General features: G+C 50.0%; 1 protein-coding gene and 1 long non-coding RNA gene across 12 annotated transcripts in view; one reads left to right on the top strand and one right to left on the bottom strand.

Annotated features, from left to right (window-relative positions):
- ERCC1 (ERCC excision repair 1, endonuclease non-catalytic subunit) overlaps nt 1-25,852 on the top strand; it is a 51,245-nt gene that overhangs the window by 22,745 nt on the left and 2,648 nt on the right. The window contains exons 1-7 of one of the 10 annotated variants that reach the window (XM_086353163.1): nt 7,008-7,141; nt 7,749-7,892; nt 14,457-14,568; nt 15,843-16,058; nt 19,522-19,625; nt 20,472-20,571; nt 21,563-21,639. In XM_086353163.1, coding sequence (XP_086209289.1) covers nt 7,137-7,141; nt 7,749-7,892; nt 14,457-14,568; nt 15,843-16,058; nt 19,522-19,625; nt 20,472-20,571; nt 21,563-21,639 — 758 coding nt within the window. In that variant the 5' untranslated portion in view covers nt 7,008-7,136. The other 9 variants (XM_086353158.1, XM_086353154.1, XM_086353159.1 and 6 more) reach the window with 9 other exon arrangements.
- Nucleotides 1,780-8,008, bottom strand: LOC147354054 (uncharacterized). Of its 2 annotated transcripts, none has more exons than XR_015146188.1 (3): nt 7,717-8,008; nt 6,817-7,038; nt 1,780-5,011 (listed from the first exon to the last, which is right to left on the bottom strand). It is a non-coding gene; the product is annotated as an uncharacterized LOC147354054 (long non-coding RNA). The 2 variants fall into 2 exon arrangements; XR_015146187.1 differs by having other exon boundaries at nt 7,729-8,007.

Raw genomic sequence — 25,852 nt, 5'->3', positions numbered from 1 at the left:
GCAGTGGCGTCTCTTGTTGCGGAGCGCGGGCTCCAGGGCGCGTGGGCTTCAGCAGTTGCAGCTCGTGGGCTTGGTAGTTGCGGCGCGCAAGCCTCAGTGTTCTGCGGCATGTGGAATGTTTCCAGACCAGGGGTAACTGTGTCCCCGGCATTGGCAGGCAAACTCCTAACCACTGGACCACCAGAGAATTCCTCCCTCCATTCTATCTTTTAAAGATTTTATATGTTCTCCTTCCTCCTCTTCCTTACTCTGACCCAGCTGCCTGCTTGGCCCCCTTTCCCCACTTCTTCCTTCATATCTACACTCAGCCCTGGTTTCCTGCCCCAGATCTGCCCCCGCCCCCCACTGCAAGGATTTTGCTAAACCACAAATCCGCTCCTTTCTGATCTCCCCCCTGCTCAGAGCCTGCTGTGGCTCCCCAGTGCTCTGGTCCTGTGATCTACAAGGCCTTCCGTGGCCTGCTGCTGTATTCAACTCCATCGCTTGCCCCCCACCCCTTTCCCTAACACTCACCACTCCACCTTCAAACAATCTCGAACAGCCTGCCTTTTACCAGTGCCTCACGCATGCCTCCTGACTTAAACATTCAGCTTTCTCTGCCCAAATACCTTTCCCATCCTCCTCCACCTAGTGAATAGTGCTCCGTGCTTTGAGGTTCAACACAGCGATCCCCTCTGCTGAGAAACCTAACATGATTCCTTCCGACCTAAGCCAGCTCCCAGCCTCTCAAGAAACCTGGTGGCTGTTGTAGCTCATTCTCTGCCTGGCAGTGTACTGGGCCCTTTGCACACACGGCCTCACTGACTTCCCCCAACACCCATCAGGGCACAGGAACAGACACTTCCAGTTTCTGGATGAAGAAACTGGAACTCATGGAAGGAATCCCAGCCAGGGAGGGGACAGAGTCAGGATTTGAACTCGTGATCTCATGCAGCCTGGTTCATCCATGAGTATTTTATCTCTGTTTTGTTTGTTTCAAGGGTTTTTATTTTTGTTTGTTTTTTGCCCATGCCACCCAGCATGTGGGATCTTAGTTCCCTGATCAGGGATCAAACCTGTACCCCTTGTATTGGAAACGTGCAGTCTTAACCACTGTTCCACCAGGGAAGTCCTTGTATCTCCGTTTTGTAAGTTTTATAATGTTTTTAATAAGGTCACGTGAGTGCATGCTAAGTTGCTGCAGTGGTGTCCAACACTTTGTGACCCTGTAGTCCGAAGCCCACCAGGTTTCTCTGTCCATGGAATTCTCCAGGCAAGAATACTCGAGGGGGCTGCTATGCCCTCCTCCAAGGGATCTTCCCGACCCAGGGATTGAACTTGGGTCTCTTAGATCTCCTGCCTCGGCAGGCGGATTCTTTATTACTAGCGCCACCTGGAAAGCCCAATAAAGGCATGCGTGTATATAATTTATGAAAAAAAAAGTATACTCCAGACACAGAGTGGCTGCAAAATACTGCCTGGCACTGTGGTCTCTCTCGGCTAAGTAGCTTCTTCACCTGGTGCAGAGAGGAATTTGAGAGTGTCCTTTAAAGCCATGTTTTTGATGTGAGCATTAGTCGCTCTGTTTGAATGTGCTTCTGACATGGATTGTTCTGGAACAATCACAAGAAATCCTGAGGCTCAGTGACCCCCGGAACAAGTGGCATCCCATCATCTGATGCCCTCCCAGATGGAGAGACAGCAAATCCCATGGACCAGCGCTGTCCACAAGAAATAGGACGTGGGCTTGAATGCCCTAGTAGCTCCCCTGCAAAAGCCAAAAGAAACAGGTGAAAATAATTTTGTTCCTGTATTTTATTTAACCAGATAGATGCAAAATATTATTTCGACATGTGCTTAATATCAGCAGTCTCCTTTTTTTAAAAAAAATTTATTTTTGGCTGCGCTGGGTCTTTGTAGCTGAGCATGGGCTTTCTCTAGCTGTGGTGAGCAGGGCCGTCTCTCTAGTTGCAGTGCATAGGCTCCTCGCTGCGGTGGCTGCACATGGGCTTTCTCTAGCTGTGGTGAGCAGGGCCGTCTCTCTGGTTGCAGAGAATAGGCTCCTCACTGTGGTGGCTGCGCATGGGCTTTCTCTAGCTGTGGTGAGCAGGGCCGTCTCTCTAGTTGCAGTGCATAGGCTCCTCGCTGCGGTGGCTGCGCATGGGCTTTCTCTAGCTGTGGTGAGCAGGGCCGTCTCTCTAGTTGCAGTGCATAGGCTCCTCGCTGCGGTGGCTGCGCATGGGCTTTCTCTAGCTGTGGTGAGCAGGGCCGTCTCTCTAGTTGCAGTGCATAGGCTCCTCGCTGCGGTGGCTGCGCATGGGCTTTCTCTAGCTGTGGTGAGCAGGGCCGTCTCTCTAGTTGCAGTGCATAGGCTCCTCGCTGCGGTGGCTGCACATGGGCTTTCTCTAGCTGTGGTGAGCAGGGCCGTCTCTCTGGTTGCAGTGCACAGGCTCCTCGCTGCGGTGGCCCCCTAGTTGCAGAGCATGGGCCCTAGACTGTGCAGGTTGCAGTAGTTGTACACAGGCTTAGCTGCCCAGGGCACGTGGAATCTCCCTGGACCAGGGATAGGACTTGTGTCCCCTGTATTGGCAGGCAGATTCTTAACCACTGGACCACCAGAGAAGTCCAGCAGTTTTCATAACGAGATAGGTTTGTTTTTTTTTTTAATCACACTAAGTATATGAAATGTGATGTGGAGTTTACACTCATGACACATCTCATTTTGGACCAGCCATATGTCAAGTGCTTAAGAGCCACATGTAGCCAAATGGCTGCCATATTAGACATCGCAGCAGTAGCCAGTCCCTGACCAGGGATCTGGGAGTGTGGCTTTCTCAGAGTTCAGATTTAACGTGAGATGGTGTGCCTCCAGGTGACAGTAAGGCTTAACATCAAGAACCTAGACACTGAAGCCAGACTACAGAGTTCAAGCTCTGAAACTTCCAAACTGAAACTCTAGCCTCTCTGCACCTCAGTTTATTCTTCTATGAAAGGAGAATCGGCAAGACATCAGAGCGGGTTTTGTGAGGATTAAATGAATGGATAGATATTTAAACACTTATAACAAGACTTGGCACATATTAAGTGCTGTGCGAGTGTTTGACTTTTATTATTATTTGGAATTTTGTGAAAGAGAAAATCTCTCAACTCCACTTTAAGAGTTGAAGAATGAAAAACTCCCTTAAAGACTTCCCATCCTCATGGAAATATCCGAGCATGGTGGCCACACTCGACTTCTGACCATCATGTGAAGCACACCGGGACCACTCTGGGCTCTCAAGGGCGCATGCTTTGACATTCCCCACTGGAATGGGGGTGTGCAGTCACAAAGCTTTGGGCGCCTCCCAGCCCAAACTCTGCCACATGTTTTCCTGTTCTCATTTTTCTGTTTTAATCCGTGTAATGGGTTGAATGATGTGCCCTTCTCCAACCCATGATGAGTCTACCTGAGATCTGTGAATGGGAACTTTTTTGGAAAAAGAGTCTTTGCAGATATAATTAAGGTTAGGATCTTGAGATGATATCACTGTGGATTATCCAAGTGGTCCCTAAACCCAGTGTCAAGTGTCTTTACAAGAGAAAGGCAGTGTGGGGGAGGAGATTCCCTGGAGGTCCAGGGGTTGGGACTCACACCTCCACCGCAGGGGGCATAGGTTCAATTCCTGGTCAGGGAACTAAGATCCTGAATGCCTTGCAGCATGGTCAAAAACAAATAAATAACAGATGTGCAAGATCTGCACACTAATAAAACATCGCTGAGAGAAATTAGGGAAGACCTAAATAAATGGAGAAGTAGATATTAAAAGAGAGAAAGAGAGAGCCCAGCAGAGGGAAACTAGAGATGGATTAGAGATGTAGTCATGTGAAAATGGAGGGAGAGATGAGACTGATGGAGTCACAAGCCCAGGAACGCCTAGGGTGACCAGAAGCTGGAAGAGGCAGGGAAGAATCTTCCCCTAGAAAATTCAGAGGGTGGTCTAGTGGTTAGGAATCTGCCTGCCAATGCAGGGGACGAGGGATCGATCCCTCGTCCAGGAAAATTCCACATGCCTCGGAGCAGCTAAGCCACAACTACTGAGTCATCGATCTAGAGCCTGTGCTCGGCATCAAAAGAAGCCACCGTGATGAGAAGCCCAAGCACCGCAACAAAGAGCTGCCCCCACTGGCCAAAGCTAAAGTCCGAGCACAGCCACGAAAATGCAGTGCCACCAAAAATAAATAGATAAAAGTAATAAGAAGAAAAGTTTAAAAAAAGCCAGAGGGAGTGTGACCCTGCTGATATTTTGATTTATAATAGGATTTCCGGTCTCCAGAACTGAGAGAGAATAAATTTCTGTTGTTTTAAGCCACCAAGTTTGTGGTAATTTGTTAGGCAGCCACAGGAAATGAATACAGTCTGTTTGGGGGCCTGTCCCCTTATACCCTGAAGATGGCGTTTCTGTGGCTTTCAAATGCTGTCTCAAAGGAGAAAACTGAGGCTCAAAAAGAAGGCAGAGTCAGAATCAGATCTCAGGTCCCCAGAGCCTCATTCAAGATCCAGGGGCCACTGTGGAAACTCACAAGGTATTATGCCTATTTAAAAAAAAAATACAGAATGCCTATTGAATTTTCTTTTAAGGCAGTGGTTGAGAACACAAGCTTTTGTTGAAGTCCTGGTTTGTTTGCTTCTTTGCTGTGTGGCCTTGATCAAGAGACTTGCCTCTCTGTACCTCACTTTCTCCTTCTACACAATAGGAATAACAAGATAAGTCATCTCAGGGACTTTCCTAGCGGTCCGTTGGTTATGAATCTGCTTTCCAAATGCAGGGGATGCAGGTTTGATCTCTGGTCGGGGAACTAAGATCCCACATACCACAGGGCAACTAAGCCTGCAGGTGGAAACTATCAAGCCCATGTTGCTCTAGGACCGGCACACCACAACTCAGACCTGATACAGCCAAAAAAAAAAGTCTTCTCAGAAGGCTGCGATGTGGAGTATATGAGGACCGATCAACCTTGCCATTTGACATCGTCCTGAAAGTCTTTGCAAATGCTGTAGGACAAGAAAAATGAATGACATATAAAGATGGGAAGGCAAGGGATAATGCTACCATCTCAAAGAAAGACTAAGAGAATCAACAAACTATTTTAAACTGAGAATTAGGCCAGATTGCCTGGCCAACGGATGATATTCAGTAACATTAATCAACTAGAAATTATAATAGAAACAAGAGAAGCATGGACTCTAGGCGATGGGGCTTCAAGAGTTGCAGCACATGGGTTCAATAGTTGCGGCTCGAGGGCTCTAAAGCACAGTTCAGTGTTTGTGGCATTGGGACTCAGTTGCTTCTTGGCATGTGGGATCTTCCTGGACCAGGGATCAGACTGGTGTCCCTTGCATTGCAAGGTGGATTCTTAACCACTGGACCACCAGGGAAGCCCCCACAAATTTCTTTTGACTTCCCATCACCCTTGTCTAGACTACTATCTGATCTTCCCTGGACAACTGAGATCACTTTGCTACTGGGCTCCCAGCTTCCATCCTTGGCCATTCTCCACTCAGAATAAAATCCAAAGTTCTTACCATGGCCTTTGCAATCTTACATGATCTGGTCCCTTGATTGCCTCCTCTTATTTCTTGCCATTCTACTCCTCACTCCGTGTGTTTCATCTTTGTAGGCTTAGCAACTTCCTACCACAGGGGCTTTGCACAAACTGTCCCCACTGCCTTGAAAGCTCTCCTCCCTTCACCTGGTGGATTGCCTGTCATCCTGTAGATCTCTTTAATGTTTCTTTGACAGAAAAAAACTCTCCCGCCCTCCCATTCTCCCACTCCCAGTTAAAATGATGTTTCATACTCTTGTCTTTCATATAACACTTCGGTATTAGGTCAGTGATCCTTAAACTTTTGGTCTCAAGGTTGCTTATGCTCTTAAAAAGTAATGAGGACTGGACTTCCCTAGTGGCACAATGGATAAGTCCACCTGCCAGTGCAGAGGACATAGGTTTGATCCCTGGTCCTGGAAGATTTCACATGCCAAGGAGCAACTAAGCCCACGAGTCTCAACTGCTGAGCCCAAGTGCTGTAGCTACTGAAGCCCGAGCTCCTACAGCCTGAGCTCTGTGACAAAAGAAGCCACTACGATGGGGAAACCCTCGCAACGCAGTGAGGAGTGGACCCCATTCACTGAAACTAGAGAAGGTCTGGGCATAGCAACGAAGACTCAGCGCAGCAAAAACTAAAAATAAATGCATAAAAAGTAATGAGGACTCCAAAGAACTTCTGCTGATATGGATTATATCTATCCATATTTATTATATTAGAAATTAAAGCTGAGATATTTAAGGATTATTTATTGGTTCATTTAAAAATAATTTCCAAAAAATCAGGTTAACATAAATCCTATATTTTAAATTTAAAACCACCATATTTGGGGGAATTCCCTGGTAGTCCAGTGGTTAGGACTCTGAGTTTCCACTGCAAGGGGCACGGGTTCCATCCTGGTCAGGGAACTATGACCCCACAAACCTTGAGGCATGGCAAAAAAAAAAAAAAAGCCAACCAACAAACAAAACCAACTGTACTTGAAAGAAAGAACATTTAGTAAGAAGAGGGGCAATGTTTTACAAATTACTTTAATGTCTGGCTAGACAGAAGATAGCTAGGACTTCACCTCTGCTTCTGTGCTCAGTGTGTTGAGATATTTTGCAGGTTGGACTGAACATTTGAGAGAGAAAGTGAAAAAATGAGTTAAGTGTCAGCGCTATGATAATCATTTTGACCCCAGGGAGCTCAAGAAAGAGTGCTGGGGAACCCGCCAAGGTTCTGTGGACTGCACTTTGAGAATAACCCCTTACCTTTCGGTCCAATAGGAACTAAACACAGTGTCCTGGGAACTGAACATCTCCGGGGCCAGGGTACCTGGTTCAGGAGACAGTTCTGAGGACATGTAAGGTATTCCTTGAATCTCAGTTTCTTCATCTCTAACATGGTGTTGGGCTTCCCAGATGGCTCAGTGGTAAAGCATCTGCCTGCTAATACAGGAGCCGCAGGTTCGATCCCTGGGTTGAGAAGATCTCCTGGAGAAGAAAATGGCAACCCACTCCTGTATTCTTGCCTGGGAAAGCCTGTGTACAGGAGAGCCTGGAGGGCTACAGTCCCTGGGGCCACAAACATCATGAGGTTGGTGATGATGAAAATAATAAAAATACCTCACTCCTAAGGTTGTAGTGAGACCCATAGGAGATAACTGTCCGACTCACACCTGGCATGTAGCATACAACCAACATTTGCTGTGATAGTTTGGGAAAAGTCATTTTATTTTATTACCAACAGTTTTTATTCACGCAGTTAATTTCTCCAGAGGTCTATCTTATGTTGGGAAAATGGTGATGACTGAGAAGCGCCTGGCCCTACCCTCATGGGGCTTCCAGTCCAGTGGGTCATAGTTTTAATTTGTGAGGGATTGCCCTTAGCACCAGGTCTCTGAGGAGCATGAATTTGTAAGACTGGGGAGGCAGGAAAAGGCATTCTAGGGAGTGGGAACAGCATGCAAGAAGCCATGGCAAGCGGAGAGGGGGACAGCTGTGACCCAGGGGTTTGGCTCGGTTGTGTCCATGTTTCTGCCCCCAAGACGCCTCAGTCCTATTGCTGGTGATAAATACGTGTGTATATCTGGTTCATCTCCCCTCCTTCCCAACCCCTCTTCTTGTATAAAGTTAGTTCTTTGATTCTGGGCTCTTTGAGGGAAGTCCCACCTCTGATCTAACCTCAGTCTCTCGTGCTGCAGATCCTCCTTTTTGCTGCGTATCCAACCACAGTGCCTCGTGGAAACCTGGGACGTCCCAGCAGAAGAGGTGCCCGGAATGGCGTGGGGTCGAGTCCAGCGCCTCCACTGTCCCCCATCCGGGGGCCGCCGCTCCGGGCCGGGTGAGTCAGCCCCCGGCGGCTCCCGCGTCATCCCGGCCGCTCGGCTCCGCGCTATTTCGGGTTCCGGGCTCTATAAATAGAGGCTAGCGGAGCTGAGCCGCTCCCCCTCCGATCGGGCCCCCCTGCGTCCCAGGCCCCGCCGCTATAGCCGGGCCGCGCGTCACCGCGGCTAAGTTTAGAGGCGGGTGGGGACGCTGGCCGGGTCACTGCGCCCCTCGGCCGCGCCCCCGCTTCCAGAGCCTTCGGTCCAGCGGCAGTCGGCCCCTGGCCCAGAGTCTCTTGGGTGGAATTAGGAGCGAGGTATCCTTATGTTCACCATTCTCACCCTAGTCCTTTGGAGGTTAAGAGGAAAGTCGAAGTTGGGGTTAGGGGAAGGTTTGGGAATGGGGCAAGGTCTGGACTCCGAGGAGTTACCCAGGAACTTTGGTTGGGGCTGGACTTTGAACTTGAAGTATTTGGAAGAAGGATGGGGAAAAGAGTACAGTACGGACAGCTGTTAGACTCGAACTCGCAACTCTGGGAGCTGGAAAGATTCGAATTCAGGATCCGAAAGTTCAACTTGGGAACTGAAAGTAGGAATCCAACTTGGAAAATATACTGTAGAAGTGAGAGCAACTTTCTCCCGCTCAACTAATCAAATAGGCTCAGAGTTAACCTGAGCCGCGCTCCGAGGGGCCTTTGTTGCACTTCAGCGAGAGAGAAACGGGTCGGGAGGTGGGGACAGCCAGCCACCTTCGCTGGGGGGTCTTGCCTGAGGGTGGGTACCTGTTCCAGCGCCCCTACAGCTCAAATCCTCTTGTGGGATGCCATCGCCCCCTGGCGGAAAAGACACGAGTTGCAGGTTTCTTTGATAATTTCCATTCTCCTTCGGGAGAAACTGAGTCCCACCCAGGCTGGCTTCCTTCTAGGAACCCTCTCTGCCCTTGGATTTAGAGACAAATTTTCATAGGCCATCTCCTTGTCACTGGGGCCTCAGCTGCTTCATCTGTTAAATAAACTATCGATACCAACATGCATGCTCACTCGCTAAGTCGTGTCCGACTCTTTGCGACCCCCGTGGACTGTAGCCCGCCAGACTCCTCCGTCCATGGGATTTCCCAGGCAAGAATACTGGAGTGGGGTGCCGTTTACTCTTCCAGAAGATCTTCCTCTCCAAGGGACCTTCCCGACTCAGGGATGGAATCCGTGTCTGCTGCGGTTCCTGCACTGGCAAGAGAATTAACACTAGTCCCTAAGAGGAAGGTAATTATGAGGATTTAGCTCATAGTATGCGCTCAATCTACTTTGATAGTTACCTCGTTGATGGTAATATATTAAAAAAATTTTTTTTAATTTATAAAGTCCCTTTTCTTGAGACTGTGTGGTCTCCTCCATCATCTACTTCACATCACGTTTTTTTTAAATCACCTCCAGAGCATAAATGACTGGAACTCTTTTATTTGTGTTTTTTTCTCACCGTCTGTCTCCCATGAGGGACCTGGTCTGATGTACTATTAGCTGTGTCTCCAGTTGAGCTTCCCAGGTGGCGCTAGTGATAAAGAACCTGCCTGTCAATGCAGGAGACATAGGAGACAACGGGTTCGATTCCTGGGTGGGGAAGATCCCCTGAAGGAGAGCATGGCAACCCATTCCAGTATTCTTGCCTGGAGAATCCATGGACAGAAGAGCCTGGTGGGCTAGGGTCCATAGGATCGCAAAAAGTCGGACATGACTTAGCACGCACACACGCATGTATCCCCAGTGTCTGTCACATAATAGATGCTTAATATGTAGTTAGTTAGTCAAGGACTGAGTGAACCATGCAGCTCAAGACATGTCTCTGTGGTCTTACTGAATTCTCACAACCTCAGCAGTTACAGATGTGGAAGCAGCGGCTCCAATAGTAAAGTCGCTTGCTGGAGGACCCTGTTTCAGTTCTTTGTTCATTCAAACAATATATGGTTCAGTAGTCCCTTCTGGTTTCTGGGCACTTTGATACAGCAGTGGTCACAACAGCCTCAGTCCCTGCTTGCCCAGGATGTGGTTAAGGATTATATTATTTTTATGACAGACCTGAATATTGCATATACTGTGTGCCAGATACAGATGTAGGCACTTTCCACATACCTCATTCCATCTTCCTAATAGTTCTGCTATTGTTATTCTCATTTTAGAGGTGAGCAAACTGACCTACATGGAGAAACTGAGTTGCTGGTACTAGGTCACACTGCAAGTAAAGAATCCTGGGGAAAATTAAGCACAGAGATGAGCTTGCTTATGACGAAAGATTTATCATCAGTGACCCAGATAGAGGACCAGTATCTCCTTCTTTTTTATTCTACTTATTTATTTTTGGCTGCACTGGGTCTTCCTTGCTGCCTGCAGGCTTTTCTCTTGCTGCCAGCAGTTTTTCGTTGCAGAGCATGGGCTTCTCACTGCCGTGGCTTCTCTTGTTGTGGAGCATGGGCTCCAGGCGTGTGGGCTCAGTAGTTGTGGTGAGTGGGCTTAGTTGCCTTGTTCTCGGCATGTGGGATTTTCCTAGACCTGGGATCCAACCCTCGTCCCCTGCATCGGCAGGCAGATTCTTAAAAACTGGATCACCAGGGAAGTCTGGACCAGTATCTTCTAACTTAAAATAACTAAGAACCCAGAATTTGAGATTCTATTTGGTCTTCTTTTGGACGAGCCATGCAACATGTGGAAGCGTAGTTCCCCAACCAGGAATTGAACCCATGCCCCTGCATTGGGAGCTCAGAGTCTTAACCATCAGGGAAGTTCCTCTAGAATTTGAGGTTCCTTTTGTGAGGGTCAAATAAAGACATTTTCAGATGAACAAGACTCAGAAATTGCCTATCTAGAACGTTATCGGAAAGAGTTAGAAGAGAATGCACTCTAGCAAGAAGCAAATTAATTCAGAAGGAAGAATTGTATAAAAAGTAACAAAATTGTTAAGGGTTGAATTGTGGCCCCCCAAAAGATACGTTGAGTCCTAACCTCCATTACTTCAGAATGTGACTTTATTTGGAAATAAGATTCGATTCCTGGGTCAGGAAGATCTGCTGGAGAAGGGATAGGCTACCCACTTTAGTATTTGTGGACTTCCCTTGTGGCTCAACTGGTAAAGAATCTGCCTGCAGTGGGGGAGACCTGGTTTTGATCCCTGGCTTGGGAAAATGCCCTGGAGAAGGGAAAGGCTACCCACTCCAGTATTACGGCATAGAGAATTCCATGGACTATACAGTCCATGGGGTCGCAAAGAGTTGGACACGACTGAGCTACTTTCACTTTCAAGGTCTTTAGAGACAAATTAAAATGGGGTCATTGGTGCATGCATGCTCAGCCACTCTTTGCAACCCCATGGACTGTAGCTCACCAGGACCCTCTGTCCGTGGGATTTCCTAGGCAAGAATACTGGAGTGGGCTGCCATTTCCTTCTCCAGGGGATCTTCCCAGATCAGGGATGGAACCTGTGTCTCCTGCATTGACAGGCGGATTCTATACCACTGAGCCACCAGGGAAGCCCAGGAAATTATGCATCAATTATAGAAATAAAAATTAATTAGAAAAAATATTTTACAGTAGGCTCCTAACAAAAGGCAAAATCAATGGAGAGATAAAGACAATATGTTCATGGATATCAAAAAAGATGTCAGTCTTCTTGTCATTAATTCATCAGTCCAGTGCAATTCCCATCCCAATCTCAATAGGAGTTTTCAGGGAACTAGCTAGAAAAGCAGCCACTGAAATCCATCTAGAAGAGAAAAGGGACAGGAATGGTAAAGACAGATTTGAAACTGAACAGAGGTGGGAGACTACCCTCATATGATATCAAAACATATCTAAATAAACAGTTTGGCATGGAGGCAAGAAGCAGATTTAGAGATCAATGAAATATAATAGAAATGTCAGAGATCGACCTGTGGATATATGGGAATTTGACAGATGACAACAGTGGAATATAAAAAACCAGGGAAAAGGACTGACTCTCTCTCTCTCTCTCTCTTTTTTTGGCTGCTTGGCAGTGAGGCTTGTGGTATCTCAGTTCTCCAACCTGGGATGGAACTGGATCCCAGCAATGAAAGTGCCAATTCCTAACCTCTGGACCGCCAGGGAATTCCCAGAACTGCCTTTTCAAATAAATGTGTTGGGGACTTCCCTGATGGTTCAGTGGCTAAGACTCCACATTCCCAATGTAGGGGGCCCTGGATGGGGAACTAGATCTCACATACCTCAATGAAGATAGAAGAGCCTGAATTATGCAACTAAGACCCAGCACAGCGAAATAAATTTAAAATAATAATAATAAAATAAATGGTACTGGGACAACTGCCTATATCCCTCATAAATCCCTACCTTAACACATGTTCAAAAATAAGTCTCATGTGGATTCAACACAGAAAGAAAATCAAAACTAGGAAAATATTAAAAAAATGATAGCCTATATTTATGACCTTGGGGTATGCATGCCTCAATGCCAAGTCGCTTCAATCGTGTCTGACTCTTTGCAACCCTACAGACAGTAGCCTGCCAGGCTCCTCTGTCCGTGGGATTCTCTAGGCAAGAAAACTGGAGTGGGTTGCCATGCCCTCCTCCAGGGGATCTTCCCGACCCAGGGATTGAACCCATGTCTCTTATGTCTCCTGCAATGGTAGGTGGGTTCTTTACCACTAGCATCACCTGGGAAGCTCCCTGGGGTATGGCAAGCCTCTTAAACATACCAAAAGTCAGGATAGACTAGATTGATAAATAGGTGCACATAAACACTAAGAATTTCTGTGTGAGGAACATAAATAGATAAAGTTAAAATATAAAGTACAAACTAGGAGGAAATGTTTGGAATATATGTAAGTGACTAACAGGATTGGAATTCATAAAGCACTCCTGCAAATTAATAGTAATAAAAAAGGCATACAACCCCATTTTTAAAATGGGCAAAGGATATGAGCAACCAATTCACAGAAAACAAAATATTTAAGGGCAATAAACTCACGAAAAAATGTTCTCTTCTTAGTAATCAGAGAGTTACAAGTTGGAACAGTGTGATACGATCTTTCAGGAAATGACTAATACTAACTCATCAACCAGGTCTCTGCTCAGATGTCCCTTCCTCTAGGAAGCTCTTCCTGGCCCTCCGGCTGCATTAGGTGTCCCTGTCCCCACCCTGCTCCCTGGCCCTCTGGGGTCTCCTATTGAGCCCTGCCCACTCTGGGTCGCCTCTGTTGGGGAACAGGTCTGTCTCTCCGAATGCGTTGTGAGCTCCAAGAGAGCAGAGCGGGGCTGTCGTTATCCTTGGTCACCACTGTGTCACTAGAAGTGCCTCGCACAGAGCTGGGAACAGAGGAGGCGCTCTGGGATCATATGTGGAATTAATGAATGAAGGGGGAAGCTGAGGCCAAGTCAATGACAGAACTGGGATTCAAACCCAGGTCTGTACAGAGAGAAGGAACCTAGTTTGATATGCTGCCATCTCTTCTCCTTTAAGCCTTGCCCAGAGCCCGGGCACACTAGAGGCGTTCAATGCTGCTGCTGTGGCTAAGTCGCTTCAGTCGTGTCCGACTCTGTGCGACCCCATAGACGGAAGCCCACCAGGCTCCCCCGTCCCTGGGATTCTCCAGGCAAGAACACTGGAGTAGGTTGCCATTTCCTTCTCCAATGCATGAAAGGGAAAAGTGAAAGGGAAGTCGCTCAGTCGTGTCCGACTCTTAGCGACCCCATGGACTGCAGCCCACCAGGCTCCTCCATCCATGGGATTTTCCAGGCAAGAGTACTGGAGTGTGGTGCCATTGCCTTCTCCGGAGGCGTTCAATAAGGGCACTGAAATCAAACGGCTTGGCAACCCAAGACGCGCAGGGCGAGAGGTCGACAGCTCTCTCCAACCCAAACCTCAGGACCGTAGAGAGCTGCAGTCCTCCAGGACCATAGAGAGCTGCGCCAGGACCGCCCATCTACTCTACTCTTTTGGGGAACGTCGGGAGCGGGCTACAGGGCTAGAGAGGCCGGAAGTGCGGCGAGCCTGGGGCCGCGCTGGCCGCGCGGGCGGTGGGAAGCCTCTATCTCCCTCCGGTCTTTTCCTCGCGGCCCGGGGGCAAGGAGGTGGGTCCTCCGGGAGCTAAGACATCCGGGCTAGGGCGAGAGGGGTCGGGGTGGAGACTGCCGGCGGCGATTGGCAGCTGCCAGTCAATCGGTACAGCGTCTAAGAGATTGAGGAAGTGGAGCTAGGGGAAGGTATCCAGGTGCGAGCCCTGGGGGCGGGGCGGACGGGGACTGTGGTCGGGCCTGGCAAACGGAAGGTGGGGAACTGTGAGGGCGGGAGAACAGAAGGTTGGGGCCCTGGAGGGCGTGGCGAATGGAGAGTGTGGACTGGTAAGGGGTGGGGCAAGCTGGAGGTGGTGGCTGGCTGGGGCGGGGCCTTATAGAACTTGGCTCCTCCCCTGGGTGTCTGGAGCTGGATGCTATCGAGCCCTGGAATTTTTTTTGCGGTTGGAGGTGGGGGGCGACTGTGACTGGAGGTGGCGGCGGGGGGTGGGGGGGTTCCTGCTGGAGAATGCCGATGTCTCTTTGGCTCCCAACACCACGTCTTCATTTTCAGGCCCCAGAAGGAGCTTGCGATGGACGAAGAGGGAGTACACAAGCCCGCTGGCCCACCCACAAGGAAGAAATTCCTCATTCCTACGGACGAGGATGTGGTCCCTCCTCCTGGGGTAGGACTAGGAGATGAGGGAACCGCTGAGAGGCTTGGGGGAGTTGGTTAGGAGGAAGGGGCCTGTAGGACCGCCGTGTGGGTTAGGAAATGTTGGGGCCTGGGTCACCTCGAGAAGACAGTCCTTTGACCTACGCAGGTCTCAGTTTCCCTATCTGTAAAATGTCATAGGAGGGCTAAGGCAGAGTTAGAAAACAGACACCAAGGGGACTAGTTCTGGAATGTTTCACGTGGTCAGCACCTTGGTTCTGCAAAAGCGTGAATTTATTGCTGAACTTTAAGAATTGGAAGGTTTTGTGATTTGAATGGAGAAGGCAATGGCACCCCACTCCAGTACTCTTGCCTGGAAAATCCCATGGACAGAGGAGCCTGGTAGGCTGCAGACCACGGGGTCGTGAAGAGTCGGACACGACTGAGCGACTTCACTTTCACTTTTCCCTTTCATGCATTGGAGAAGGAAATGGCAACCCACTCCAGTGTTCTTGCCTGGAGAATCCCAGGGACAGGGGAGCCTAGTGGGCCGCCATCTATGGGGTCGCACAGAGTTGGACACGACTGAAGCGACTTAGTAGCAGCAGCAGCAGCGATTTTGAAATAAGTCTGCACATCTCACATCTTCTGGTAAAAAGGATCTGGCAGCACGGAATTCTCAACCCCACAGGAACACAATTGGCTGGTGCTAAGTACTGGCTGCCACCTATGTGCTATGAAGAAAAAGAAAGTAAGCTAAGGATATACAGTGTGATGGGAAGGGAGAGCTCCTTTAGATAGAACAGTTAAGGGAGGGCTTCTAGGCGGAGATGATGCCTTTGGTGAGATGTAAAAGAGGTGAGGGAGCCAGCTCTGTGATATGGGGCAGAAGGAAACAGCCAGTGCAGAGGCCCTGAGGTGAGAGAGAACCTGATGCATTTTAGGGCAACAAGAAGGCCGGTGGGGCTGGAGTAGACAAAACCAGGGGGAGGAGATAGAAAGGAAGATCTCTAAGGTGGAGGGGCAGGGACAGCTCTTTAAAGGTCTGGAGGGCTGTGGTGACAGCTTCGGCTTTTACTCTAAGGCAAGAGCCATCTCAGGGCTCTGAGCAGAGGAGGGGCATGGTGTGACTCAGTGTGGGGAGCAGACGAGGGGCTAAGGGCCAGTGAGGGAACTGGTGAGGAAGTGACCGCAGTGGCAGAGGGAGAGAAGACGGTGGCTGGGACCAGGGTGGCAGTGGCCGAGGAGGTAGGAAGAAGTGGCTGGATTCAGACTTCAGGTGCCCTCTCACATCTCTTCCCACAGGCCAAGCCTTTATTCAGATCTACACGGAGCCTGCCCACCGTGGAGACCTCACCCCCGCCAGGCCCTCAGACCTACGCTGAGTATGCCCTCTCTGGACCTCCAGGCGGGGCTGAAGCCACACGCCCGGTGGGGCCAGAACCCCTGGCAGGAGAGACCCCCAACCAGGCCCCCAAACCAGGAGCAAAATCCAATAGCATCATTGTGAGCCCCCGGCAGGTGAGGACGGGAATGGAGAAGTGGGACTTTGGACTTTCTGGTGGGAAATGCATTTTTAAGGAGGGCTTTCTGGTTGGCAAGGAAGGTCTGAGTTCCACCTGTTATGCTCTCAATAGCACCATTCATCCATTCAGCTAGTGTGTGTGGGTTGAGGATGCCCCATGTCCTAGTCCTTTCGGGCTGTTCTAACAAAAATGCCATAGACTAGTAGCTTAAAGAGCGAACATTTATTTCTCACAGTTCTGGAGGCTGGGAAGTCCAAGATCGGGGGGCTGGCAGGTTCCATGTCTAGTGAGGACCTGCTTCCTGGTTCATAGCCAGCTGTCTTCTCACTATGTCCTCACAGCTTCAGAAGGGGCGAGGAGCTCCTGTAGTCTCTTTTATAGAGACACTAATCCCATTCATGACACTTCGCCTCCATGACCTTATTACCAGCCTTTACCTCCTAATAAAGAATCTGCCTGCAATGCAGGAGCCGCAGGTTCGATCCCTAGCTTGGGAAGATCCCCTGGAGGAGCGCATGGCAATCCACTCTAGTATTCTTGCCTGGAGAATCCTATGGACAGAGGAGCCTGGAGGGCTACAGCTCTTGGGGTCGCACAGAGTTGGACACGACTGAAGTGACACAGCACACAGCACATACCGTCACACTGGGGGTTAGAATTTGGCCTATGAATTTTGGGGAGACACAGACATTCAGTCCATAATGCCCCAACTCTTTTTTTAAAAACGATATTTATATACTTATTTATTTGGCTGCACCAGGTCTTAGTTGCAGCAGGTGGGATCTGGTTCCCTGAGCAGAGGTGGAACCCAGGCCCCCTGCATTAGGAGCTCAGAATCTTAAACCCTGGATCACCAGGAGAGTCCTGCCCCAACTGTTGTGGTTGGGGCTGTAAGTGTATTCATGCAGCTCGATCTCCTGCCCCCAGTTTTGTCCATTTATTCAAAAACTCCTGAACACAGGCCCAAGTTTGAATCCCGCTCTGCCGCACTGTAGCTGTGTCTTGGGCAGGTGACCTAGCCCCTCTGAGCCACTTATAATCCTCATAGGTGGTCAGAGTTTACCTGCTGCTGCTCTAGGCTCTGGGGACAGGAGACAAAATCTCTGTCATTGATGGGGCTGGCATTTTGGAGGGAGAGAGTACATGATGATAATAGTAAGATCCAAGAACATGAAACGATGCTCAAAATTGTGCGCCATGGGGGAAATACGAGCCAAAACCACAATGAGATACCACTTCATACCCACGGGGATGGCTCGAATCAAAAGCATAGACAATACTGAGGGCGGGGAGGACCTGGAATCCTCGTACACTGCTGGTGGGAATATGAAACGGTGCGGCCACTTTGGAAAACAGTCTGGCAGTTCCTTGGATGTTTAAACATAGAGTTACCATATGGCCCAGAAATTCCATCTCTAGGATATACCGTACATTTGGGTTTTATATTCTAGGTATATACTGGGTATATACATTTGAGTTTATACTTTCCATTGATTGTGAAAATGCTGCTGTGAACGTTTAGGTACCACTGTTTGTGTGGACATGTTTCTAGTTCTCTTGGGTATTTATCTATGTGTAGATTGGCTGGGTCATGTGGCAACGCTGTGCTTAACTTTCTCAGGCACCCCCAAACTGTCTTCTAAAAGACTGCACCGCTTTACGTTCCCATCCAGCCGTGGATGAAGGTTGCATCTCTGCCATATCCTCCCCACTTGTCATTGTTGGTCTTTTGGATTTTGGCCATTCTAGAAGGGTGTGAAGTGGACAGAACAATCCTTTAAAAATTAAAGTCAGATCCTGCCTCTCCCTTACCCAAAGCCCTTCCATGGCTCCTGGTGTCTCAGGTCGAGATGCCCCAGGGCTGCAGACCCTTCCCACCCCAACTTCTCTGACCACACACCACCACCGCGCTCCCCCAACAAGAGCAGATCCACACCCTCATTCGAGCCAAATTCCACTTCACTTGGTGATTACATGTTCATCCTCCAGGAACTTTTTTGGAGGGCAGCGTGCTGGGTCTTTGTTGCTGCACACAGGCGTTCTCTAGTTGTGGGAAGTGGGGGCTACTCTCTAGTTGTGATCCGTGGGCTTCTCATTGCGGTGGCCTCTCTCGTTGCAGAGCGCAGGCTCTAGAGTGCATGGGCTCAGGGGCTGTGGTTCCCAGGCTCTAGAGCGCAGGCTCTAGAGTGCATGGGCTCAGGAGCTGTGGTTCCCAGGCTCTAGAGCACAGGCTCTAGAGTGCATGGGCTCAGGAGCTGTGGTTCCCAGGCTCTAGAGCGCAGGCTTGATCGTTGTGGTCATTGTGGTGCAGGCGCTTAGTTGCTCCACAGCATATGGAATCTTCCCAGACCAGGGATTGAACTCGCATCTCCTGCATTGGCAAGAGGATTCTTTACCACTAAGCTTCCAGGGAAGTCCTCCAAGATACCTTTGTTTAATGTCTGTGTCCCCCACAGGGGCCGGGATCTGTGTCCTCTTGGTCAGACTTAGACACAAAGTGGGTTCTCAGATACCTATAAATAGATCAGCGCTTGACTTGCTCAGAGTATTTCCGCCTTGGGTAGAGTGTGAGGTAGAGAGTAGAGTGTAAGGGGGTGTTTAGAGGGAGGCGTCTGCTCAGCAGACGCCAGGGGTCTAACCCTGTGGAGGGTCACAGGCACAGTGAGGAGCTTCCTCCTGAGGGCAGTAGGGATCCAGAGTAGGGCTTAGAGCAGGGGAAGGGCAGGTTTGTGCTTTAGGAGGAGCTGTCTAGCTCCGGTTGGGAGGGTAGCCAGGAGGGGCAGGGGACCAGGAGGAGGTAGGGTGGAAGCCGTGGCACTGGAAGGGGAAGCATTTCTGGGGGATGCGTAGAAGCTAGATGTCCCACTTGGGGGAGGGGAGGGAGAGGGAAGCCCTGGGTTTCTGGATGGTGGGGTCATTCCTGAGTTGGGGCTGGGAGGGGTAGCAGGTATGGAGGCCAGTGAGGTAGACACTTGGGGACAGGTGTCCAGTGGGAGAGAAGACTGAGCCCGAGGGAGATCCAGGGACCCTTAGGTTAAGACCGAGGGCTAGGGAAGGCTTCCCTGGTGGGTCAGTGGTAAGGAATCCACCTGCCAATGCAGGAGACATGAGTTCCATCCCTGAGTCAGGAAGGTCCCCTGGAGAAGGAATTGGCCACCCACTCCAGTATTCTTGCCTGGGAAATCCACCAGAGAAGCCTGTCGGTCTACGACTGAAGCGACTAAAGAACAGGGCCCGGGAGGAGGGGCCTAGGTCAGAGCCCCAGCACCAAGAACATTCCAGGCTGAGGGGGGCGGGTCTGAGGAGAGGAGGAGAGTGGAGCTGGAGAAGCCCCAGGTACAAAGCAGGAGGAAGGTGGGGAGGGGCGGAACGGAGGCAGGAGGAGGGCCCTGGGGTGGCGGTGGGTGTGGTGGTCCCAGGGACCCCCTGCTAATGGCTTCGCTCCTCCGTCCACCCAGAGGGGCAACCCGGTGCTGAGGTTTGTGCGCAACGTGCCCTGGGAGTTCGGGGATGTGCTACCTGACTACGTGCTGGGCCAGAGCACCTGTGCCCTCTTCCTCAGGTGAGCGCTGGGGCTGCCCACCCTCCAGACGGCCTGGGAGGGGGGTGCTCCGGGTGTTCTGGGCTGTCGAGGGGAGGAGACCCCCGGGCACGGCCCTGTCACCTCTGGGCCTCGGTGTGACCCTGTGGAGGAGGCAGAGATCTTGGCCCGTAAGTGCCCAGCACAAGAGCGGAGGTCCCAGGTCCAAGGGAGGAGAGGCCCGGGCCGGAACTCCTGCCTGTGAGGGAGGAGGGGGCCTCATGCCACAGACCCTCAGAACTGGAGCCAAGGTTTCGGTAACCTTCACCAATTAAAGACTCCTGGGGGCCTTTCTTCAGACAGAGCCAGACAGGGGAAGTGAAACTTGTTAAGTTCCTGTCCTCCCTGTGGGGTATGGAGCTGGCGGCTGCTGGGCAGAGATGCCCCTTTGTTCCTGGGTGGCAAAGCTGTCCCACCCCTCCCCGACAGCACCCTCAGAGGCCAAAGCAGGCAGTCCCGGGGGCAGGTAGGTGGGCCCTGCTTCCCCAGACCAGCTGTGCAGCACCCCGCGACCCTAACCCCCTGGGAACGAGCGCTCTCTAGGGTCTCTGTGCTCTGCCTGAAACCCGAGGTCTTCTCTTCCTTGGTGAAGAGTCCGGGGGTCCACCCTTCAAGGGAGCCAGAGTCAGGTAGCTCTCACTGCCAGGCCCCCTGTGCTCCCTTCTTGAGGGGTGACCTTGGGCAAGACACTTAACCTCTCTGAGCCTCAGACCCTGGCAAGCCTGTCTGCCTCAGTCTCCAAGCCCTTCAGCCAGAGGGAAGAAGGAGGGCTTCTGGGGTGTCTCAGCCAGAGACTTCCCAACGCCTCTCTCTCTCCCCACCCCCCAGTCTCCGCTACCACAACCTCCACCCAGACTACATCCACCAGCGGCTGCAGAGCCTGGGGAAGAGCTACGCCCTGCGAGTCCTGCTTGTCCAGGTGGATGTGGTAAGCAGGGGTCACTCCCCCGGGCCTCAGTGTCCCCATCTGTGAAATGGGGAGCCTTGGGCCTCCTGGTTGACAGGTGGGTGTTGAGTCCTTTCCAAGGAGGAATGCAAGTCGCAACCTGAGTGGGAGTTTCTTGCATCTGAGCTGCAACCTGTGTTAGCAAGGAGATGGGATGCTCAGATTACCCATCCTTCTTCTGCACACACCACCCTGCCTTCAGCCAGGCCCAGCCCTCTGCCACCTAAATATTTCTTCAACCTGTTTCTGTCTGTCCTCGCAGCCCTGCCCTGATCCAGGCTCTTGCTTCTCCTGCCTGGGTCTCTGCCCCAGCCTCTTCTCATCTCGTGGCCTCCAGCTTAGCCCCTTTGCAAGCAGAGGGCTCTTCAAGCACACAGACCCGCGGTCCAAACTCCCCACAGCCCCTCAGTGCCCTGTGTGAAGCCCTGCATGACCCAATCCCTGCCCTACTCTCACAGCTCATCTCTCAGCTTCCAACGATCACCTTGCATTTCACATCTTCTATCCCATAGCAGTGAATTTTATTTCTTCAAGCCCTCTCTCCCTTCCCTTCATTTGCACACACTGTCCCCTGTCTGAAATTCCCTTTTCTGCTGTCCTTTGTTACCCTCACTCCTCATCCTCCTTCAGGTCCCAGCTCAGATGTTCCCTCCTCCAGGAAGCTCTCCCTGATCCCCCAGGTACAACAGATGCTCCTCTGGTTTCTCCACCTCAGCCCTGGGCACTCTGGGTCATCACTGTCTAGGAATGGGTCTGTCCTTTGCATTAGACTGTGAGTCCCCAGAAGACAGAGTCAGGGCTGGCCTGGTCACTGCTGGGTCCTGAGACTGCCCTGCCCGGGTCAGGCACCCCATCGGAGAATAGGAAGTGTCAGTTGAGTGAAAGGCTCTTGGCTTCCTAAGGTGCTCAGCTTTTAAGACTCTTTAACTCCTTGCTTTCTCCCATACTCCTCTTTCTGGTTTTCTTCTCTCAGAAAGATCCTCAGCAGGCCCTCAAGGAGCTGGCTAAGATGTGCATCCTGGCCGACTGCACCCTGATCCTTGCCTGGAGGTGAGATGGAGGCTCCCCCTCAGGTCAGGCTCCATCCCAAGAGTTCTTCCCCCTTCCACCCCCAGACCTTCCTTCTTCCTCCCAGGAATGCCCTGTGTGAGCCTGGTCCAGGCACTGCCTCTCTGGGCGTCAATTTCTTTTTAAGATATTTTAGTTATTATTTATTTATTTATTTTTGGCCGTGCCGGGTCTTTGTTGCTGCACGCGGGCTTTCTCTACTTGCAGCGATGGAGCGAGCAGGGGCGGCTCGCTGGTTGTGGTGCGTGGGCCTCTCACTGCGGTGGCTTCTCTTGCTGTGGAGCACGGGCTTTAGAGCTCGTGGGCTCAGTAGTTGTGGCACATGGGCTTAGTCGCCCTGAGACATGTGAGATCTGCATTCCCCGACCAGGTATCGAATCCGTGGCCCCTTCATTGGCGGGCAGATTCTTAACCACTGGACCACCAGGAGAGTCCCTGGGCTTCAATTTCTTTATCTATAAGCCAGGGTCTTAATATCTTTCTTACAGGGTTGTAGGCACAAAAGAAGGTGACATAGAGGAAATTCCCAGGACCACGCTAGGCACTTATGAGTTAGACGTAAAACCTGGCTGAATAATTAATTCCCAGTCTAGGTTTATAAAGACCATTTTGAATGGTTCTCCACAGGAAAAAGAGATCCCTTCCTCACACCATAATCAGAACAAAGTCTTGATGATTATAGACATAAAAAGAAAAACTACAGTGAACGTATAAGAAATCATATATATATATGGCTTCCCTGGTAGCTCAGCTGGTAAAGAATCCCCCTGCAGGAGACCCTGGTTCGATCCCTGGGTTGGGAAGATCCCCTGGAGAAGGGAACAGCTACCCACTCCAGTGTTCTGGCCTGGAGAATCCCATGGACTGTATACAGTTCATGCAGTCACAAACAGTTGGACATGTCTGAGTTTGACTTTCATCTCTATCTATCTATATGATGTTCTTGTGCTGGGAAAGGTTTTCAAAGCAAGACTCAAAACCCAGAAGCCATAAAGGAAAAGGCTGATGTGAGAAAATTAAAATTTTAAACTGCTGGATAGTAAGAGATACTCTAGACAAAGTTAAAAGATAAGCGACACACTGAGAGGAAATACTTGCTGTCTATGCCACAAAGACGTAAGACCCCTAATTCACTTTTCTTTTGAAAGGAACCTTTATTTATGTGTTTGCTTTTGGCTGTGCTGGGTCTTCGTTGCTGTCTGCAGGCTTGGTCTAGTTGCGGCGAGCGCAGGCTCCAGGTGCTCCAGCTTCAGTAGCCGTGGCTCACAGGCCCTTCGGTCATTGCATTTCCTGGGCTCTGGAGTTCGGGCTCAGTAGTTGTGGTGCACCGGCTTAGTTGCTCTGAGGCATGTGGGATCTTCCTGGACCAGGGATCGAACCTGTGTCCCCTGCATTGGCAGATGGATTCTTATCCACTGCGCCACCAGGGAAGTCCTAAGATCCCTAATTTGTATGTTTAAATATAAGTGTTATATTTATACAGTTCAAAAAATTTACATGTTTATATTCACAGGAATGTATTTAAACATGTATTATGTATTTATATATAGAAAGGACCTCCTACAAATCAGTAAGAAAAATAGCCCAGGAGCTCCCTGGTTGCCTAGTGGTGAGGGGATCCTGGGCTTTCACTGCCGTGGCCTGGGTTCAATCCCTGGCTGAGGAACCGAAATCCTGCAAGCCATGCAGTGCTGCCAAAAAAAAAAAAGCCTGAAGTCTAAAGCAAGTTGTCAAGAAGCTATGAAAAAACTGTCAGCCATACAGTTTGTCAGGAAATGTTAATTTTCAAAGAACAAGGTGTTATTTTTCATCCATTAATTTGGTGAAAACGTCAAGAAATAGGCACCTGCATGTTTGGTTAGCAGGAGACTTGACTGGTGATTAAAGCAGAAAATAGTCATACTTTTTAACGCAGGTCTTCCTCCTGTGAGTCTCCTTCACTCCTCAGGTTTAGCTCAGTTCTGACACTCTCTTGGAGATAAGGTTGTATCCTCCAGGTTAATGGCTCACAGAGCTACCCATCCCACACACGCTGCAGGCGCCAGTCGCAAGCCCAGGGAATCACCTGTGCTCTGAACAGCAGCTGCAGGTCAAGACCTCCAATGACCCTTCCTCAGGTTTGATTATTTTGCTAGCACAGTTCTCAGGACTCAGGGAAACACTTATATTTACTAGTTCATTACAGGATACACTCAAGGATACAAACAGGTACACAGGGCAAGGTCTGCGAGGGTCCTGAGCACAGCAGCTTCTGTCCCAGGGAGCTGGGTGTGTGTCACCCTCCCGGCGTGGATGTGCTTGCCAGCCTGAAACTCCCTAAATCCCAGGGTTAGTGTTGAGATTCTATGGCGGCTTCTCACATAGGCATGGTCACTTATTAACTCCATTTCCAGCCCCTCTCCCCTCTAGAGGATTGGGGGTGGGGTGGGAAATTCCAAGCTTCTAATCCTGGCTTGGACTTTCCAGATACCAGCCCCCCATCTAGGAGCCACCCAGGGTCACCTCTGTGGAACGGAAGAAGCCCTTGGTGATCTTATCACTTGGGAATTTACAGGGGTTTGGAGCTCTGTGTCAGACACAGGGACAGAAACCAGTATATATTTTCTGTTAGCTCGAAGAAGCCTTTTCAGACTGGCTTCTTTAAGGTTTCTCCATGTCTTTTTTTTTTTTATTCATTTGGCTGCATGGGGTCTTAGTTGTGGCATGCAGGTTCTTTTAGCTGAAGCATGGGGGATAGTTAGTTCAGGATGCAAACTCTTAGTTGCATGTGAGCTCTAGTTCCCTGATCAGGGATTGAACCTGGGGCCCCTGCATTGGGAGCGTGGAGCCTTAGCCACTGGACCACCAGGGAAGTTCCCCTCCACGTCCTTTCACATCCTGGTAGTTCATTTGCTATCACTTTACTACTCACTGTCTGAATCCACATTCTTTTCCAGCTGTGTAGTATTCTGCCTGTAGCCCCTTGTTGGCGGACACTTGGCTGACTCCCAGGGTTTTGCTGTTACAGCAACCCTCCCACTACTGCCCCCAACCCCAGGGATGGGCTTTGAGGTCAAAGGGTACATGTATTTGTCATTCTGTGTCCTCTCTAGGGCTGTGTCACCGCTATACTTTTTGACTACTCAGAAAAATGTGCTTACGTATTATATATTAAAACAGAAGCAAGTATGAAAAATTGCTCTCTCTTTGCTGTGGGAGGTAGCACAGTGGCGTATGGGGAGCCCGGCGGTGTGATCTTGGGCAAGTGACTCAACCCCACTCGTCTGTTTCCCCCTCCATTGTCACGGATTGAAAATAACTGCCTTACAAGATCTCTCAAGAGAGCCCAGAAGCTTCTGAAGATAAAGGGCTTTGAACGGTGTCTGGAATGCGGCTAGGCCCCCACACGGGGAGTATTTCCCATGTCTGTATATCCAAACTGGGGAATATTTTGGACCCACTAAGTAAATGGGGTCGAGGGACTTTCCTAGTGCTTCAGTGGCTGAGACTCCGTGTTCCCAAGGCAGGGGGCCTGGGTTCGAACCCTGAACTACTCAGGGAACTAAATACCACATGCTGCAACTGAAGATCCTACCTGCTGCAACTAAGACCTGCCACAGACAAATAAAGACACAAATATTTTTAAAAAAGTAAATGGGGTCGAGCTCTGTCTTCCGATGTGGAAGAGTGTCCTCATTGTACTGGGGAACAAAAGTGAAATTGAGGAAGTGGATACAGCATGTCCTGGACACATGATTAAGAACAATAACAGTCCCCTCTGCGACTAGAGCAAAAGCAACAAAGCCCACAGAAAGACAGAATTTTAAAAATGAGTATTCTTTTGAGAATATAAATCAGTGTTTAATCAACAAACACTGTCCTCTAGCTAGACTTTGAAGGCTAAGAAAATGCCTCAAGACAAACATTTGAGGAAAAAGGCCAGCTTTTTCCTGGTGTGAATAAACTTGGGTTCCTCTGTTCCGCACACAGACAGGCCCGTTTAGTGATTTATTGTTTCAGCTACTTTGGAGACAGTTAATTACATGTCAGAAAAACCCAGTGCCTAATGGAAACATGAATGGTGACTGTGAGGTTAGTTGCAGCAGTCAGCTTCTAGAACTTTCCTCTTGAAGGTGTGCTGCATATAAAACCTCCCTCCCAGAATAGCTAACATTTCTTAAATAGGCTTCTAAGCACCAGGCATGGCGCTTAAGTG

Source organism: Bos grunniens, chromosome 18 (genome assembly GCF_055505025.1).
Source record: "Bos grunniens cultivar Pamir isolate PY7600 chromosome 18, Bosgru_T2T1.0, whole genome shotgun sequence".
NCBI lineage: Eukaryota > Metazoa > Chordata > Mammalia > Artiodactyla > Bovidae > Bos > Bos grunniens.
The sequence above is the reverse complement of the archived record's forward strand: the minus strand, read 5'-3'. Positions and strand labels throughout refer to the sequence as shown.